At 23.8% G+C, this 19,164-nt stretch overlaps 3 protein-coding genes across 3 annotated transcripts; 2 read left to right on the plus strand and 1 right to left on the minus strand. All coding sequences in view use genetic code 6, as the record gives it.

Annotated features, from left to right (window-relative positions):
- Positions 1 to 1,037: 1,037 nt before the first annotated feature.
- TTHERM_00037220 (transmembrane protein, putative) lies at positions 1,038 to 2,792 on the plus strand (the record flags this gene model as incomplete). The annotated part of the gene is made up of 1 exon (XM_972030.3): positions 1,038 to 2,792. One exon carries the CDS (start codon positions 1,038 to 1,040, stop codon positions 2,790 to 2,792), a length of 1,755 nt encoding a protein of 584 aa, XP_977123.2.
- An 813-nt stretch (positions 2,793 to 3,605) lies between these two features.
- TTHERM_00037230 (hypothetical protein) lies at positions 3,606 to 6,029 on the plus strand (the record flags this gene model as incomplete). Its single annotated transcript, XM_972031.1, has 1 exon — positions 3,606 to 6,029. The coding sequence occupies one exon, from the start codon at positions 3,606 to 3,608 to the stop codon at positions 6,027 to 6,029; it is 2,424 nt and encodes an 807-aa protein (XP_977124.1).
- A 552-nt stretch (positions 6,030 to 6,581) lies between these two features.
- TTHERM_00037240 (zinc finger lsd1 subclass family protein) lies at positions 6,582 to 17,702 on the minus strand (the record flags this gene model as incomplete). The annotated part of the gene is made up of 10 exons (XM_972032.2): positions 6,582 to 7,388; positions 7,442 to 8,175; positions 8,294 to 13,101; positions 13,383 to 13,564; positions 13,617 to 13,928; positions 13,992 to 15,509; positions 15,902 to 16,441; positions 16,492 to 16,632; positions 17,044 to 17,588; positions 17,657 to 17,702. The coding sequence occupies 10 exons, from the start codon at positions 17,700 to 17,702 to the stop codon at positions 6,582 to 6,584; spliced, it is 9,633 nt and encodes a 3,210-aa protein (XP_977125.2).
- Between the last annotated feature and the right edge of the window lie 1,462 nt (positions 17,703 to 19,164).

Consider the following 19,164-nt stretch of genomic DNA (forward strand, 5'->3'; position numbering starts at 1 on the left):
TAGAGAATATTTATTTTTAATAAGAAAAAATTTAAAATAGATATAATGAGCATAGCCTGATGTATATTTAGTTATGAAACATAAAATAAACTTTTAATTTTTCGTTTATTGGTGAAAATAGGTAGGTAATTTAAAAGTGTGTAAGTAAAATTGATGTAATTTAAAATAGAAGACGTTATGAAGGAACTCTGAAATATTAAATTACTTTATTATTAGCATAAAATATAATAGAAAGCATAATCATAAAAAGGATTAATATTATAAATACAAAATAAATAATGTGGTAATTTATTTCTTAAATGCATTATCAGTTATATTTTCCTTCTTTAAATTGTTTTATTTATAAATTAATTTATTTTTAAATTTAATTATTTGTTTTGTTTGATATCTTTATACTGCATAGTTTAAAAATAGTAATAAAAAATTTCTATTACCTTTAAATGTAATTTAATAAATATACTGAATTATACATTTTTTGACATCATCCATGAAACTATAATATTAAATTTTAAAACTTAAAAATGAGATTTTACTGCTATGAAACACTTGCTATGGATAGGGTATTATGATGTAGAAGCTGTACTAAGAAATCTCGACTTAATAAAATACACACTATCTTATTAAAGAGAGCATATCATTTGATATCTTATTTGAGTTTCATGCATTTTTCTTTTTGTTAAGAAATACAGTAAATCTAGCTTTAAGTTTTGCTTAGTATATTTGAATGGCATAATTCCTAATAAAAACAATGTTATTCTACTGAAAAAATTTTAATTAAGACCATACGCACTAATAGGGGAGTTTTTGGATTAATATTTTTCAAAATAATTATAATTTTGCAGATTAGTAAGCTATTATAAGCAGTATTATAAACATTTTTGATAAACAGAAATGAAAAACAAATCCTTGATTTTAAATTAATTGACAATTATTTATTTTTGATAAATCATAATTAAAAAAAATAAAAAAAAGCAATATTTAGGAAACAAACAAACAAACTTACAAAAATATTATAAACTGCAATAGCGAGATAGAAAATGATCATCTTGTCATTCATTATTTCTTTTGTTTATATAACTTCAAATACCCAAGAAGATTAGGGTGAACCAAAGGAAGCTGCCTCATTAAGGTAGTGCTTGAAGGAATTTTTGATAAAATTCTCAAAAAACTGGCTTCATTTCATATTGATAATGTACAAGTCACGCAAATCAAAATTGACAATATTTGTTGAAATCATTATACACTATGGACTATTTCTTATAGCTAGTGGATGTTAAAAATATATAACAGTGTTTGGAACACTATTTCTACTTGAACTATCATCTGTTTTTCTTTTCAGCTTCATAGAAGGGTTCCTTCTACAATCAGCTTATTACTATCAAGACTTAATTTTGATACTTTTATTCTATAGTTTTGATGCAGTATTTTTCTTTAATGCAATACCATCATTGGTCATAAATTGGATTTTATTCGGAGTATTTCATATTATAGCTTTTGTACTGAGCTTAAAATAATTTTAAAAGGAAAAGAAAATAGTGGAGAAACCTCTCTAATTTGAGGCAAAAAAAATAATCAATATTGGAAAATATAGAGGTAAAAACTGCATACTAGCAGAAACCATTTAACCTAAGGAAGTTTAATTAATTTAATTAGACACAATGAAGGTAATCGGATATGCACCTTTATAATAAAAAGCCTCGTTAAAATCATTTCTCCCTCAAACTTAATTGATAATAATTTAAGAAAATGAAAAGCTTGACATTTTCTGCTTACGTACATTTAAAATGATTAAATAATTTGACATGAATAATCTTAACATAAAAACTGCAGAAACTGTTAGAATACACAAGATAGATTAATCTATTCATCATCATCATAATAATAATTTACAGTAAATTGAAAAATCTCCTAATCAAGAGTAAACGAGTAAATTCACTGAAAATAATGAATTTTAAGACATTCCAAACTTTATGACAGTAAATAATAATAAATCAAATGACGAAGAAATCATTTTAAAGAAAAAATCTGATTAAAATTCTGATTTAGAGAGTTAAAAAAAGAAAACTAATTAAAAATTATACATAGTTCATGATTCAAAGCCATTAATAGCAGAAATATCAATGGTAAATAATGAAACTAGCATAAGAGTTATTAATTTTCTTACAAATTTTGAAGAACGCTAGCTTTAATTAACTATGCCTATCGTTCAACCTGAGCAACTTATTTAATTCGTAAGAATAGATGGTACTGATAAAATTTTCTTTAAATCTCCGTAAAATTCATTCTGTTTGATAGATATAAATAAAAATTTATCAGACATAGTGAAATAGTACGCTTAGTCTGAGATAATATGCAATATCATTAATGAAAGAGATATAGCTCTTACAGAAAATGATAATCTTTATTTATATGATATTCCTGCTAATTTATTTACTAAAAAAATTACCAAATTCCATATGGGATCCTATGTCATTCCAATTCAAAACGCTCCGGGATTCTATTTAATCTTACCCTCTGAAGATCACGCTCATAGAATCCATCCAGATATTGCTCAACTGATTAACGAGCAACTCTTTTCATTTAGAATTATTTCTAACAAAATTTTAAAGACTTTGAAAGTATAAGCAGCTATTTATGATGTAGATAGTAAAAAGCTAAACATTTTTACAGACAGTTAAGTGATTGTAGAAAGTAATATCAATTTACAGTAAGCAGAACAACCTCTAGTTAGCGATCATGTTGTGTTAGATATATCAATCTACCAGTAAGCTCATTAAGAATAAATTTAATGAAGTTAAAGTGTAAATACTCTGCTTTAACTAAATAAACTATTCACTATAATAGGCAAGAAATTATAAACTAGACTCATTATTTGAGTAGTAATTCTTTATTGAGAACCAAATATAGTTTAATACTTAATTTAGAACAATATAACTAATATATTAATTTAATATAAAAACCTGCAATAAATAACCAATCAATAATAATACTTGATAATAAACTAACTTAATTTAAATTTCCTCATTTTTCTTTTACTTATTTAAAAAATTATAAAAGTATGTTAATAATAATTTGTTACTTATTTTATGAACTAAATTAATTAAGATTCAATATTGCATGCATTCAAATTCATAAGTTTAATAAATTCACTCCTTCCTTATTTTTAAGCTAAAATGTTTTTATTTATAAAATTTAAGTTCATCAATAAATTAAAAATATTAAAAAAAAAAAATGAAATTGATGTTTTTAAAATTAATTTTTAATTAATATTTGATAACTAATTTGATAAATTTATTTTAGAAAATAAAATTTTTTTAAAAAATATTAATTCAAATAAAGAAATTAATTCAGAAAAAAATTATTATAAATAAATTAGTAAATAAACTATATTTTTTAATTGTATAATGATATTGTGCTTATTGTAAATAAAAAATTTAAATATAAGAGCATCGTTTTTAAAGAGATAAAAAGCTTATATTAATTTAATTTATTTATATTGTTAATTATTAAATTTGCATTTTGATATTTATTTTATTTCAAATAATATAAAAGTTTTCACTGGTTTTCATCAATAGATAAATAGCAGTTAAAAATCAATAATAGAAATGAGCTTTTCAAATAATTAAGGAATAGGAGGGATTTATAATAGTTTAAATTTAAAGGAATCTGCTGAATTTAAAATAGATTCTGAAACTTAGATGGAAAATCATTAGATATAATAGTCCTAAGGAGCCATACCACTTATACCATTAATTTAACAAAAATCTGAGAATTCAAATTCTTCTAAAGAAATATAGCAAGAATTAGAAGTTACTTAAAACAAAATGAAAGAAATAAGAAATAAAATGAAGGAAGATATGATGACTTAATCTTCAATCTTAAAAAAAGAATATGAAAAAGAAATTATTGATAACTAAATTGAAAAAATGTAAAATATTTATCAGCAGTAAATCGAATTGCTTTCTACAAAGTGTCAAGTATTAGAAAAGGAATTAAAATATATAACAGAAAGCAGCACTTCCAAAATGCAAATGCTTGAAGATGAGAACCAAAACTTATTGAGAGACTTATAGGAAAAATCGCATGAGCTTAATCTTGCCCTGAAAACTATAGATGAATACAAATAGTTAATTGAGCAATATTAAGACGAAAGGTAAAAGAATAATGATAAGATTAAAGGTATTGATGAAGGGTATAAGTTTTTAGAAACTGAATTAACAGAGGCTAATCAGAAAGCAGAATATTTCTAAAAGTAGAAGAATAAATACAAAAGAGAAAGAAATGATGTCAGATAATAAATTTTATTACTCAAGGAAGAGAATGCCATTTTAGAGCAGATTAACTAAAAATATAAGCAGGAAATTCAATATCTCACTCAAAATTTGGCAGAGTAAGAGATTAAGTTAGAAAATTATGGCACTACTGAGTAAAACTACTCTGAATTATAATCATAGTATATTAAATTGAAGAATTAGAGTGATGAAGATTAATCTTTAATCTTGCAATATGAATCAAATTTGAAGTAAATTTAATAATAATATGAATTACTGTAGAGTTAGTACCAAAATATAATTGTTGAGAAAAATGCAGGAGAAGACAGATACTTGAAATAAATTTAAGATTTAGAGGAAGCCCTGCAAGACACAAGACAAAACTTATAAAAAGTTGATAACTAATCAGCTAAAACAAAAAAGAAAATATCTGAATTACAAAACCAAAATGACAGCTTCAAAATTTAAATAGAAAAATATTCAAAATCTGAAGAAATGTATATAACTGACATTAAAAGTATTTGCAGAGCTCTTGAGAAATCTTTAAGTACACCATCATCCTCAGCTAATTTAAAAACATCTGAAATTCCAACAGAGGCAAATGATTCTGAAGTGACTCCTCTAATATCACTCATGAAGAACATAGCATAAAACATAAAAAAAGAAATAAAGTAAAAAGAAAGCAATATTAGCAAAAAGAAAGAAGCAATTAATTAGCTTACATCAGAAAGAGAAAACCTAAATCAAAAGCTAGAGCAACAAAAAAATATTTTTAAAGAGAAAGAACAAAATATGAAAAAAGAGATTGAACAATAATCATAATAAATAAATGAGATAAGCAAGACCGTTCTAAATTTGTAGAATGAAAATAATAATTTGAAAAGAAGTCTTTCAGATCTGCAAATTTCTTATCAAAATTTTTAAGAAGTCGTCAAAGATAAAGAATCTGTAGTCTATCAAAAAATAACTCTAAGAATGATGAACTATTGTTCTTGGCTCCACTCTAAAATTGCTCATCTCAATTTAATTAAGGGAATGCTCTGGAGTATCGCTTGCATATACCTAGATAGCTCGGACTTAATATTAAAATTAAATGCAAAATATTGTGATCGTTAGGAATTGTAAGACAATATCAAATAGTCATCTACTAAGCAATAAAAAATTGCTAGAAGAAAAAGAATGTAATAAAAGCTTAAGATAGCTTTCAAATGCGCTTTATTTATAAGCTTGCTCAAGGTAAAAAAAAATACTAAGCTACTTCTTTCTTAAGGACTGATTTGCAATTGGATTACTTGTGCAAATCGCAACAATCAAGTTTAATAAAACATAGATCAATATAATTAAGACGAGCTATTTAAAAACCCAGATAAATTTATTATGTCTATGAATTCAAATAGTGATGTGCTTAATTTCAAAGACACGAAAATAAATATAACCAGTAATATAAGATTATAACTCCTCTAACTCGAACAATTTTATCATAAATCTACTTAGGCTGATAGGGATTAAATTGATTTTTTTAATAAAAAAATAAAAGAAATATCTTCTTAGATGAAATCTGTTGTTGATAGCAGGTCAGACTTCGAGGATAGATTAAAGTAATAAATATTCTTAAATAAATAATAACAAATAACTATACAATAACTTCAAGGCGAGGTGCTAGATTTACAATTTGAATTAAAGCTAAAAAATAGACATCATAACACTCCCCAATAAAACGCTCATCACTCATAAAATTAATCTAATTATTTAAAATGATACTTTTAAAAAGGATATATTTATATATTTATTTATTTTAAAACTGTTAATTTCTTAGTTAAATCAACTTATACTTTATTAAAACTATTATTCCTTTTTTAAAAAATTACAGACTTTAATCATATTAAATAAATAAAATTTTATTTAAAAATATTGTGAATTCTCAAATGCTAAGTAAGACCCTATTAATTATAACTCAATTTAGAAATATTTTTTATTAATGCTAAATCATTAGCTATTAATTGGATGTTTAACTGAATATGATAAACTGCGGTCTATTTAAACAAATTTCAAAATTATTACAAACAATTTAAATAGTTTTTTAAATTAGAATAGCTAATTTTTATTTAAAAAAAATTTGTTATTTAATGATCTAAAAATAAACAAAATTTTAAATAAATTTACTCAATTCTAAATATTTTTTTTATTTATATTAAAACATTATTAGCGAATTTATGATTATAAAAAAACTAAAAATATATTTCAAAAAAAAATTAAATATTTAAATCACAGGTTAAAAATAAGTATTAGTGATTATTAATTTTATATATTTCACAAAGCATCATTCATATCATTTTTAAATAGCTTATTTTACTTCCATTTTACTACTAGAATTTCTTTACCAAGAATCTAATTTTATAGGATTTGCGTTGAATCTAATTATCCTGGTGGTGAAGATCTTTAGATATTATTTTATGTTTTCTTTAAAATAGGTGAAGATGAGTCTTTACGGGTAGGTGGAGAATCTGAAAAATAAGTTGAATCAGTTCGCCTAAACTCGTTCTGTATTTCGCTCATATTTTATTTACCAGCTTTAACAGAATTAAAATTATTCATCATCAAGGGATTATTCCTCCAAGTTATACTCTTTGAAAGACTGCTTTCTAAATCAGCAGAAGTTCTGTTAGATAATACATCTTCTGTAGAAGTTGAAATACTTCTTTTACCACGAATAATTTTGAAGAAACCATAAACCAAAATAATAATGTCAACTAAAACTATGACGTTCTTAACAATTATGAAAGCCAATAAGATTTTTTCAAATGAATCTGAATAATTCAAACTTGGAGTTGAAGAATTATTTTGCTATTCAGATTTTATCAAATAACTTAAAAATAATAATGCCAAATATAAAGCATTCAATAAGAAACTAGCAAAAGCAGCTAACTTATAATAAAAAGGCCTAATCATCAATTCATACAAGAAAACAATACCGCTTATCACAATTTAAGGCAAGACTTGGTCAGAATGGTATGCATAAATAGTGCACATACATATTGCTGTTTTTTAAATGAACTTTATTAAGATAAAAATCTAAGCTGTTCTATTCTCTTTTAGACCATAAAATATACATCCAAACTAAATTTTAAAATTATTTAAGTTAATATGAAAAGAATAAAAATAATTTTTACTTTCTAATTTTTTTCCTTTACTGTCAAATATGGCATGAATAATACTACTTTAAATATAAAGTAGAGCAAGTAGATCATATAAAAAGAAACCAAAAGTGTCAAAATAGAACCAACAATACTTACCGCTTATTCACTAAATGGTTTTGTAAGTTATAAAAGAACAATCAATAGCAATTCTTAGTAAGTTAAGTAGAAAATTAGCAAATAAACAGTTTATCTAAAGTTATTTTTGATCCATACAACTGCTTTCTTCTTGCTGTATTAAAGTTTTGTGTATCTGTAGACTAAAAATTTCACTAGTAATAAAAGAGCTACAGACAAGTGTAAAATTATCAATGGTGATACATTAAATAAGAAGTTATTTGTTTTTTAGTTGACCATAAATTTAAAATCTGTTTGTTAGTATGAATCAACATAAACTTCTTATGATAGAATTCTAATACTTGTTTAGTTTTAAGGCTAATTAGTACTGCTTTTATTTGAACTATGTTCAAATATACCTTAAAGAACATTAGGGAAAATAGGAGATAAGTTATCTGAGTACAATATTTTTAAGTATTAATTACTGTTTCCTTAATAATTAACATTCACATATGTTAAAAAGCTAACCATCTAAGACACTTCCATTCCTCTTAAGCTTGAAGCTGTTCCAGCTCCTCCAATCATTGAAACTGCACTCAAAGAAGTCATTCCAGACTGCATACCTTATAAACCATTAGAATCTATTTATTACTCTTTAAAAATTATTTAACATAATTAATTTTTTTTTGATTAAGTAAAAAAATGCTATCTATTTAATATGTCTTTAAATACCTATTTATATTTTTATCAATAAAAAAATAATTTATTTACTTTAGCAATCTTAAGAAGAATTTTCGATATATCCTTCTTAGCAAATGCACCTATTCAGGTATAAGATTCTGTTTTTAGGGCAAGTTAAACATTCATTTATTGAAATTCCAGAACACGTTTAGCATGTATAATTGCATTTTTTGCAGACATTGTTTTAAATAAAGTTTCCATTAGATTCGTCACAGAAAGCACATGTCTTTGATTAAAAGTCGAAATAATAATTAGGATCGCATTAAATGCATTTATTTTTATGATTCAATAAGTATGGAGATTAGCATTCCTAACATATTTAATCAGGAGAACATTTTTTGCAGTTTTAAGGACACTTTTTGCACATTTTTTAAGTTGAATCTAAATATTCATCAGGCTGGCACTAGCTAACACATTTTAATTAATTTGAACTTACGTATAATGAAGAATTACACTAATCACAAATTTGAACTGAGGTATCACAAGAATTGCATTATGAAACATTACATTAAACACATTGCTTATTAATTAGAGTAAATCCTTATATACATTAATTGCATTGCACTTTATCTTAACAAAGACTGCAATTCTAACTACATTAAGAGCATATTTGGTTTTTGTTAATCAGTTCAGAAAATTACCCTTCTGGGCATTTTTCTATACAAGAAGATTAATCAAGACTTAAAATAAATCCAAGTGCACAAACTTAACACTGATTACTTGTATTTTAGCAAACATCACAATTTTTTACTTAGCAAGCTACACATTATTGGTCATTGTTAAGATAAAATCCTAATCTGCATTATAAGCATGTATTCATATCGCTGCAATTTTAGCAATTCCTTACACATTTAATGCAGCTAGTATCTATTAATGAATAACCATTAGGACATTTATCTACACATTGGAAAGTGTCTGATCTTAAGTAAAAAGATTAAGAGCATTACTCACATTAAGATGAACTTTTGCATGAATCACAATTATTATCACATTATTAACAAACCAGCCTTTTTCCAGTATCAACTGTAGGAAAATAACCTATAAGACATTATTTAGTACATTTATTTAATTATGGTGTAAAGTAATAATCTTGCTAACACTCATCACAAGAGTTGCTATTAGAGTTACAATTTATACAATTTTCAATACATTAACTGCAAGTATTGTTATTTTATTTATCAACATAAAAAGAAGGCTTACACTATTTACATTCAATAGAGTTAGAGCATTACTAGCAGTTTGAAATGCACTGTTTACAAAAATATCCTTGGTTACTATCTTAATATACATAGTTATTTTCAGGGCATTTTTACAAGCATTAGTTAGTTTATGAATCAAAAACATAATTTTATTAGCAAATATCACAAGATTAGTTATTTGTTTAACATGAAATACAGTTAGATACTGAGCATTTTTAGCAAGCCTTGTTAACATCAAGATAAAATCCTTATTAACATTTTTTGCAATCTTAAGTGGTGTCGCACTCAATGCAATAACTTAAACACTTGATGCATTACGTTCCTTTTTAAGAATAACCCTCTTGACAATTAGATACACAATCTTAATAGTCTGATCTTAGGAAAAATCCATCATTACAAGATTGACACTTATCCTATGTTTCACAGATGTTACAATTATTAATGCACTTAGAACATTCATTTGTACCAAATTAGTTGAAATATCCTAAAGGGCAGTGCTAGTCACAAGTGTTTTTATCAAGAGTATATAAATAATCTGATTTGCATTTTTCACATTGATTAAAATCCTGACATTCAGCGCAATTAGAAATACAAGGTGAACATTTTTGAGAATCAAGGTAAAAACTAGATAAACATTAAGTACATTCATTAGCAATCTAGCATTTTAAACAGTTATCAGCACATTTGATACATTATGCTCCTATTTATGAATATCCTTGTGGGCATTAATCTATGCATATTAAGGAATCTGATGTCAAATAATAGTTATCGTTGCAAGTTTAGCATGTATTTTCACTTTTACAAACTTTACAGTTATTGCTACATTTTATGCACTAAAAATTTATACTTTTAAAATATCCATCAGAGCAATCTAAACTACAAATATTAGTATCTTAAGTGTAGTAATAATTGTTTATGCATTAATTACAAGTGGTATTGTTTACACATTCTTAACAATTAGGAATACAAGGTTAACAAGTGGTACCATTAAGATAAAAATTTAACTAGCATTGAGTACATTAGTTAATTTTCTAGCAATTTTAACAGTTATCAGCACATTTTATACATTAAGTATCTACTTATGAGTATCCTTATGAGCATTTATCTACACATTATTAGGTATCTGGTGTCAAATAATAGTTATCGTTGCAAGTTTAGCATGCATTTTCACTTTTACAAACTTTACAGTTATTGCTACATTTTATGCACTAAAAATTTATACTTTTAAAATATCCATCTGAGCAATCTAAACTACAAATATTAGTATCTTAAGTGTAGTAATAATTATTTATGCATTAATTACAAGTGATATTGTTTACACATTCTTAACAATTAGGAATACAAGGTTAACAAGTGGTACCATTAAGATAAAAATTTAACTAGCATTGAGTACATTAGTTAATTTACTAGCAATTTTAACAGTTATCAGCACATTTTATACATTAAGTATCTACTTATGAGTATCCTTATGAGCATTTATCTACACATTATTAGGTATCTGATGTCAAATAATTGTTATCGTTGCAAGTTTAGCATGTATTTTCACTTTTACAAACTTTACAGTTATTGCTACATTTTATGCACTAAAAATTTATACTTTTAAAATATCCATCAGAGCAATCTAAACTACAAATATTAGTATCTTAAGTGTAGTAATAATTATTTATGCATTAATTACAAGTGGTATTGTTTACACATTCTTAACAATTAGGAATACAAGGTTAACAAGTGGTACCATTAAGATAAAAATTTAACTAGCATTGAGTACATTAGTTAATTTACTAGCAATTTTAACAGTTATCAGCACATTTTATACATTAAGTATCTACTTATGAGTATCCTTATGAGCATTTATCTACACATTATTAGGTATCTGATGTCAAATAATTGTTATCGTTGCAAGTTTAGCATGTATTTTCACTTTTACAAACTTTACAGTTATTGCTACATTTTATGCAATAAAAATTTATACTTTTAAAATATCCATCTGAGCAATCTAAACTACAAATATTAGTATCTTAAGTGTAGTAATAATTGTTTATGCATTAATTACAAGTGGTATTGTTTACACATTCTTAACAATTAGGAATACAAGGTTAACAAGTGGTACCATTAAGATAAAAATTTAACTAGCATTGAGTACATTAGTTAATTTACTAGCAATTTTAACAGTTGTCAGCACATTTTATACATTAAGTATCTACTTATGAGTATCCTTATGAGCATTTATCTACACATTATTAGGTATCTGATGTCAAATAATAGTTATCGTTGCAAGTTTAGCATGCATTTTCACTTTTACAAACTTTACAGTTATTGCTACATTTTATGCACTAAAAATTTATACTTTTAAAATATCCATCAGAGCAATCTAAACTACAAATATTAGTATCTTAAGTGTAGTAATAATTATTTATGCATTAATTACAAGTGGTATTGTTTACACATTCTTAACAATTAGGAATACAAGGTAAACAGGTGGTACCATTAAGATAAAAATTTAACTAGCATTGAGTACATTAGTTAATTTACTAGCAATTTTAACAGTTATCAGCACATTTTATACATTAAGTATCTACTTATGAGTATCCTTATGAGCATTTATCTACACATTATTAGGTATCTGATGTCAAATAAAATTTATCATTGCATTTTTAACAAACTCCATATATAGAGCATTCTAAGCAATTAGATTAGCATTATGTGCACATTTTAGTTTAAGCGTTTGCGTAGTAACTAGATCCACAAGATTTAACACAAGAATAATTTAATTTATTCTAATCTGATACTATTAATAAAAAGTAAGTGTCATCACATAATTCACACTAATTACTTTAAGAGCATTTAGAACAATTAATAATATCACATTTTTGACAAGTTTGATTAGAATCTTAAGGATAAAAACCTAATAGACAATTTTTTTAGCAACTATAATTTTCACCTATTACTTAATAATATGCCCCTTACTAGCATTTGCTACAAGATTTTTGATCACTGCATTACTAGCAATTGAGTATACAACGTTGACATGTTTAATCTTAAATGTTAGCAAAATAGTAATCACCACAATTTTCAACACATTATCCATTTAGTAAATATTTTTTATTGCATTATTAGCAATACCCATTTTGTGAGCATATAGCACAATCATCATCTAAGCACTTAATACATTTCTTTTATACAAAATCTTAATAATATCCTTTTTAGCAGTTTTATACGCAACTATTATCAATATCTAAAAAATATCCTATTAGGCATGTATTACATGTTTTTTCATCTTTACATTCTTAACAAAAATCTCCACATTTAATGCATTAAGATTGGCTATTGACAAAATAACTTGTTGGGCATTATTAAACACAATTGTATACTTAAATTTAGTTTAGTTACAGCATATAATAGGGTTAATTATTAATATCATTATTACATTAGGTACAATTGTAATTTTATCCAAGTTATTTAGCTAGGTTTGAATCTGCTAGTGGAGTACAATTTTAGCAAAAGTCAGGACAATAAAAACATTTTTCATTAATTGCTTATTTATAGCCACTTAAGCAACTAGTTCTGCATATTCCTGAATAAATAAATTTTTCTAAGTAAATATTTTTATCAGCGATATAATCTGGTGGGCAATTTAATCTATTTATTTTATATATAATTATTAAAAATAAAGAAAATATTATAAAAAATTTATTTAATAAAATGAAAATATAAAAAATCTTATTGAAAAATTTAAATTTTAATAAAAAAATAATTAAAAATTTATTTTTCAAAGAAAGATTTTTTTTTTAAATATATGTTTAATTTTATTATCAGATAAAAAGAATAAAATAAAAAAAATTTTAAATAATAAATTATCAACAATTTTCTAAATATTATTTATTATTGCTTTTCAATAAAAAATTAATAAAATTAATTACAAGCATTAAGAGTTATATAAATAGGAATTCGAGTCACACATTGAGCATTTATCTTTACCTTTAATACATTATAAGCAAATCCCATTTTTAGTAGGGTCCTATTATACGCAGAATTAATTAAAGTTGTCACAATTAGTTATATCATGTTCACCATCACTTCCTGATATGAGATAACATTAGTTCTATTTTGTTATTTAATTTAAAAAATTTTCAAATTAGAAAATATATTTTTACATTAACTGGGCAATAATTATCATTACAAGATGAGCACTAATCTGCTGCTGTACACAATTTACAGCCTTTTGGGCATCGATTACAATATCCTTCTATTGATAGGTAATACCCATCTGGACAGCTTATACATAATTTTTAATTTGTACAATTTTAAATTTAACTCAAAGAAGTTTGTTATGAGCAATTTTATTAATATAAGCATTTACTGCATAGGTTACCATCAATATAATACCCGTCTTTGCAATTATCATATGATACACATTCTTATTTATCATAATTAAGATAAAGTGATTGAAGGCATTAATTACAATTCTATATAATTTATTTTTTTTAAAATACTTATTAAGAAAATATAATAATTGATTAATTAATTACCTTGTCTAAGACATATTTTGTAGATGGGCAAGAGACACATGGAGGATTTTCAGATTAAATATAAACATTATTTGCTTTACATTTTTTACAATTTTATTTATCACAAATGAGGCAATTACTTTGAGGGCATGCAACACAATTATTTTGATCTTAATAAAAACTATCAGGACATGATGAGACACAAGTACCATTATAAAGACTTTATCCATCAAAACAAGAAATGCATTGAGATAGTGAAGAGCATGTTTTACATTCCTTAGGGCAAAGTTCACATGTGTTTTTTTGAGTGTCATTGTACATTGAGTCTGGGCAATTATTAACACATGTACCATTTAAAAGATAACCTTATCTGCAAATTAGACATTATTGAGAGTAATTTGCTTACTAAGTATTCAATGATAAGGTAGAGCATTTCAAACAATTTTAATCTTAGCAATCCACGCATTAGCGTTAATTCTAGTTATTAAATCCTCCGATTCCTATTGGACAGTCATCTACACAAGTTTAATTAACTTAATAATAATATTTTCCTTCTTCACAAGTATTGCATAAAATTACATTATTTAAATTTATTAAAAACTAATTTTAAGGGCAAGTCAAACAGTTAGTTAAATCTTTGCAAGTTTCGCAAGTTGTAGAGCATTGAGAACAAGTTTAATCAGCTTAATTCTAAAACGTTTTTTGTGGACATGATTTTACACATTCACCAGTTTGTTTAATTAAATAATAACCAGTAGTACATTTATTACAAAATTATTAATTGTTAACAATCGAACATGAATAACAATTTTAGTTTGAGCATTTAGTGCACTTATTAGTATCAATATATCCTTAAGAACAAGATTGAACACAAGTTTTTTAATCTATATCTATATATCCTTATGAACATGTTTCACAAGTTTAATTATCTTTATCTTTTTTAAATAAATAAAAGCCTTCTTTACAGGATGTGCAGTTTGAATCTGAGATACATGTTTAGCAATAATCTTTGCATTAAATACATTAATTACCTTAAATATAACCTTATTAATTACAAATATCTCCAGTTATACATTAGTTTTAGTTATTTTTAAAATATTAACTTTGGCATTCTTAACAATCAGTAGAATTGGTACAGATCTTACAATTTGTTGAGCAAGTTACACATTATTTCATATCATTTAAATAGAAACCACTGTTGCATAAATTACAACCATCTTTACTACATTTAGAGCAGTTTTTATCTAAATTTGAACATTTTAAGCATTTATCATCATTGATGTAATATCCATCTAAACATGCACAGTCCTTCTATATAGTATCTGAGCAATTTTAAGTGCATAAATTTTAAACACTAGTGTAATTAAGTTTACATTAACTGCAATTTTTATAATCCTATGAGCAATTATTACAATTTGGATCTTAACAACTTTTGCAATATGAAATTTAAGGATTACTATTATCAATAAAAAAAGGGCAATTTTTGTAGCAAAAGTATTTGTTTTGTGAATCAATAAACAGATATTTGTATTATAAAGACTAAAATATTATTTAAAAAAAAATAAATATTCAATTTCAATCAACTTATAATTTTAATCATTTGGTAATTTGGTAGCTGAAATCAGTAATTTTGAAAATTACAAAAATGTGTGTTTTTATTATTTTTTGAAAGAGAAGCTTGATTAAAAAAATTGAAGTTATGTTAAAAAATACTTTTATTTCATTAAATTTTTAGACTTTTATATTTGATGATTATTTTTTTATTAACACAAACATTTTTTCAAAAAATTTGAAAGGAGGTGAGTGCTTAATTGAATTCTTTAATTTTTAATTGGGCCAAAAGAAAATTTTAATACTCAAAAGAATACATATTAAATAAAATATTATATTTTTGAAAGCAAAATTTTAATAATAATTCTAAAATAACTTACTTTGCATTAATTAAAGATATCTTTATCTTATGACTAATTTCCAACACAAATAAAATCGTTTCTGTCATTAAAATAAACAGGAAAGTATTATTCTACGCATTTTTGACAATAATATTGCTTATTTTTGCAATTCTAGCATGATTTATCACATAATTAGCAAACATTATTAATTGCAATATAGTTAGTAAGACATTGTTAGACGCATGTTTTATTATATTAAAAATAACCCTTTGAGCAAGAACTAACACATTTATTATCTTATAAAAAGTCATTATTATTACAATCTTAACAATAACAAGATTTATCACAATTTTGACCATTTTAACCAACATAATTTTTACAGCTGGGGTTTTATTTGAGACATATCCCATATTAAGTAGGGTTATTGCAACTACAATTTGTTAAATTAACATCTTAGCAAATATCTTTAGAAGGATTGTTGTTGCATACTAAACATTTATCAGCAGATTCACAACTTTTGCATATTTAAAGGCATTTAAAACAAGTACCATTACTAGCAAAGTATCCATCAGGGCAATTCTATTTTAGGTAAATTAAATATTAAATGTTTTAAAAATTAGAAAATTTACTTTTTAGCAATAAGCTTAATTATATAAGTTAAAAGTATCATTACACTTTGAGCATTACTTGCTATTTGAACACACTACACAATTTTATGGACAGGGATCGCATTATTTTGTACTTTTGTTGAAAGCAAATCCTTATTTGCACTATTAATTTTAATTAAATATAAAATTATTTATTTAAAACATAATTGAAAGTATTATTGCAATTATTAAAGTATAAAATTATTTATTATCTTAGTGGAAGAGAAGATATTTAAATAGAAAAACCTTTAAAACTGGATAAATATTCAATTATTAAAAAATGTTAATAATTGTAAAGTAGGAAAGAAATTTTGTTTATTCAATTAATTTAGTATTTAATTCAATAAATTCCCATCCATTAGTTATGAGTCGAATTGATTAACTATATTAAAGATATCTTAAACTGTGTTATCAAAAACAAATTTCCCCAGTTATTATCGAAAATCAGGTCGTTTTTAAATAATTAGTTAATTAAATTTATTTGGATGGATTAAAATTGATTATTTTATTCACTTCAAAACAATTAAAATTTACCTTGTAAAGAATAAAAAGTAGGTTGCTTATTGACCACTGATTTTCTGGTAAATTGGCGTTAGATCCAATACTCACATTGTAATTACTATTATTTTGAGGTACTAGAGTACTAAACGAATATTTTGTTGAGTTTCCATTAATGTTTGGATTTGTGCAATATTTATCTGGATTTCCTTACTTATTCTGTATTTAGCTAGTGTCATATAAGCTAAGAGAAGTATCAAGTATTTGTAAATAAGAAGTTTCTGCTGACCATAATCCGAATTTAATAAAATCTAATGATACTACAAGAAAATCATAGGTTTCATTAAACTTTATCTAAATGTTAATAAACTCTAAACCTAAATATCTGATTGTATTATTATAATTGATTTAGAAAGTATCATTTTCAGATATGCAATAAGCATTTATTGCAGGTACATTTTAGCTTTACGTTTTTAGCAAATTTATTTAATAAGATATACTTGCTGATGACTGATTCTAGAGAGGTTAAAATGGATATTGTGCTATTTAATTTGAGTTCTGATCAATTTAAGCTTTAGCCACTTCATTTAAAAGTAAAATATATTATTTAAAGTAGATTTTAACAAAAAATTAAATTTAGAAATAATACGTTGATAAAGAGTAAACAACAGGATAAAAGTTTTCTTAAAATTCATCCTTAAGATGATATGGTTTAACATATTCTTGATGTACAATTTATGAAAGATAGATTCTTCTACTTTTTATTTAAATTTCTTAATTAATTTTTTTTATTATAAATAAATAATACTAATGATTTAATACTATCAGTGGTGACAAATAAATCAAAAGTATTACCAGCGCAAGAATTAGTATAATAAAATAATAACTAATAGTAAACAAAATTTGACTTTATTCTTTAATAATCTTATATCATCTTATCTTTTTATAATATTCTCTAATTTTTATTTTTTTTTAGAATTTATCTTTATTTATTCAGTAAAAATATTATTTTAATGGATATTTAATTATATTTACTTAAAAATAAAACCTTTACAGAAAGAAAAAAAAAAATAATTTAGTCTCCAATTTATAAATATTTACTAAATTGAGATAATTCTTATGTTTAAAAATTATTTTTTATGAAATTTTGGCAACCTTTATAAATTATATTTGAACTTGAAATATTTTTATTGGCTTTCATAAAACATTATTTAAATCTTAAACCTCAAATAAAAATATCTTATTGATATACTTAAATCTAATTTTACTTAAAAAATAGATAATTTAAAAAAAAAAAATTTATAAGATTCATTTTTAATAAAAGAAATAACTTAAGCAATTTTCATGGTAATAATGCTTAACATTTTTTTCTAAAAAATGTAACAATAGAAAATTCAATATTCTATTGTTGAGTTCTAATTATTTTTAAACAAAAAATGGAGAAAAAAATGAATAAATAATAAATATTTAGGATTTGTTATTTTGTCTATTAAAAATATTATAGACAATTGATACTTAGTATATCCAAATCATTCTTTAGTATAAATTTCACTAATTTTATAAATAGAAATTATAAAATACAATACGCTTATCTGAAAACAATTTGAACCATGGGATGTAAATTAAAAAGTTAGGTTTTACACTTATTAAAATAAAAAAAGATATAAGTTTACAATTGAATTAATTTAAAAGTCTTTTTTTTTTAATCAAATGAATAGGAATGTTTGTAAATTAGTAAAATTAGTCGATTTAACAAATAAAACTTTATTATGAATTTCGTTTATTAACAAAAAGATCAATTATGTTTCAAAAAATAAATAGCTATCTCATTTATTAGTCGAATATCCTAAATCCTATCTTTCCTTAAAATGTAAAATTTTTAAATCTTTTTTAAAATAAAGAAGCTAGTTTATTAAAATTATATGAAATAATTATAAAAAATGTATGGAATATAATAAACAATCGATTGATTATATGATATTAATTTGTATTTTATTTCCCACCTTTTTAGAGACCCCTTTCCTAAAATATGTCCTTAACATCCCATTTTTCCTCTTTTAATTTTTTTCTACAAGCTCCTTTATTAGAAAGTTTATATTAAATAAATTACAGGTTTAATTTTTTATGAAGAAAATATTAAGAATTTGCTCAAATTAG

This window comes from Tetrahymena thermophila (assembly GCF_000189635.1).
Source record: "Tetrahymena thermophila SB210 genomic scaffold scf_8254667, whole genome shotgun sequence".
Classification (NCBI taxonomy): Eukaryota; Ciliophora; class Oligohymenophorea; order Hymenostomatida; family Tetrahymenidae; genus Tetrahymena; species Tetrahymena thermophila.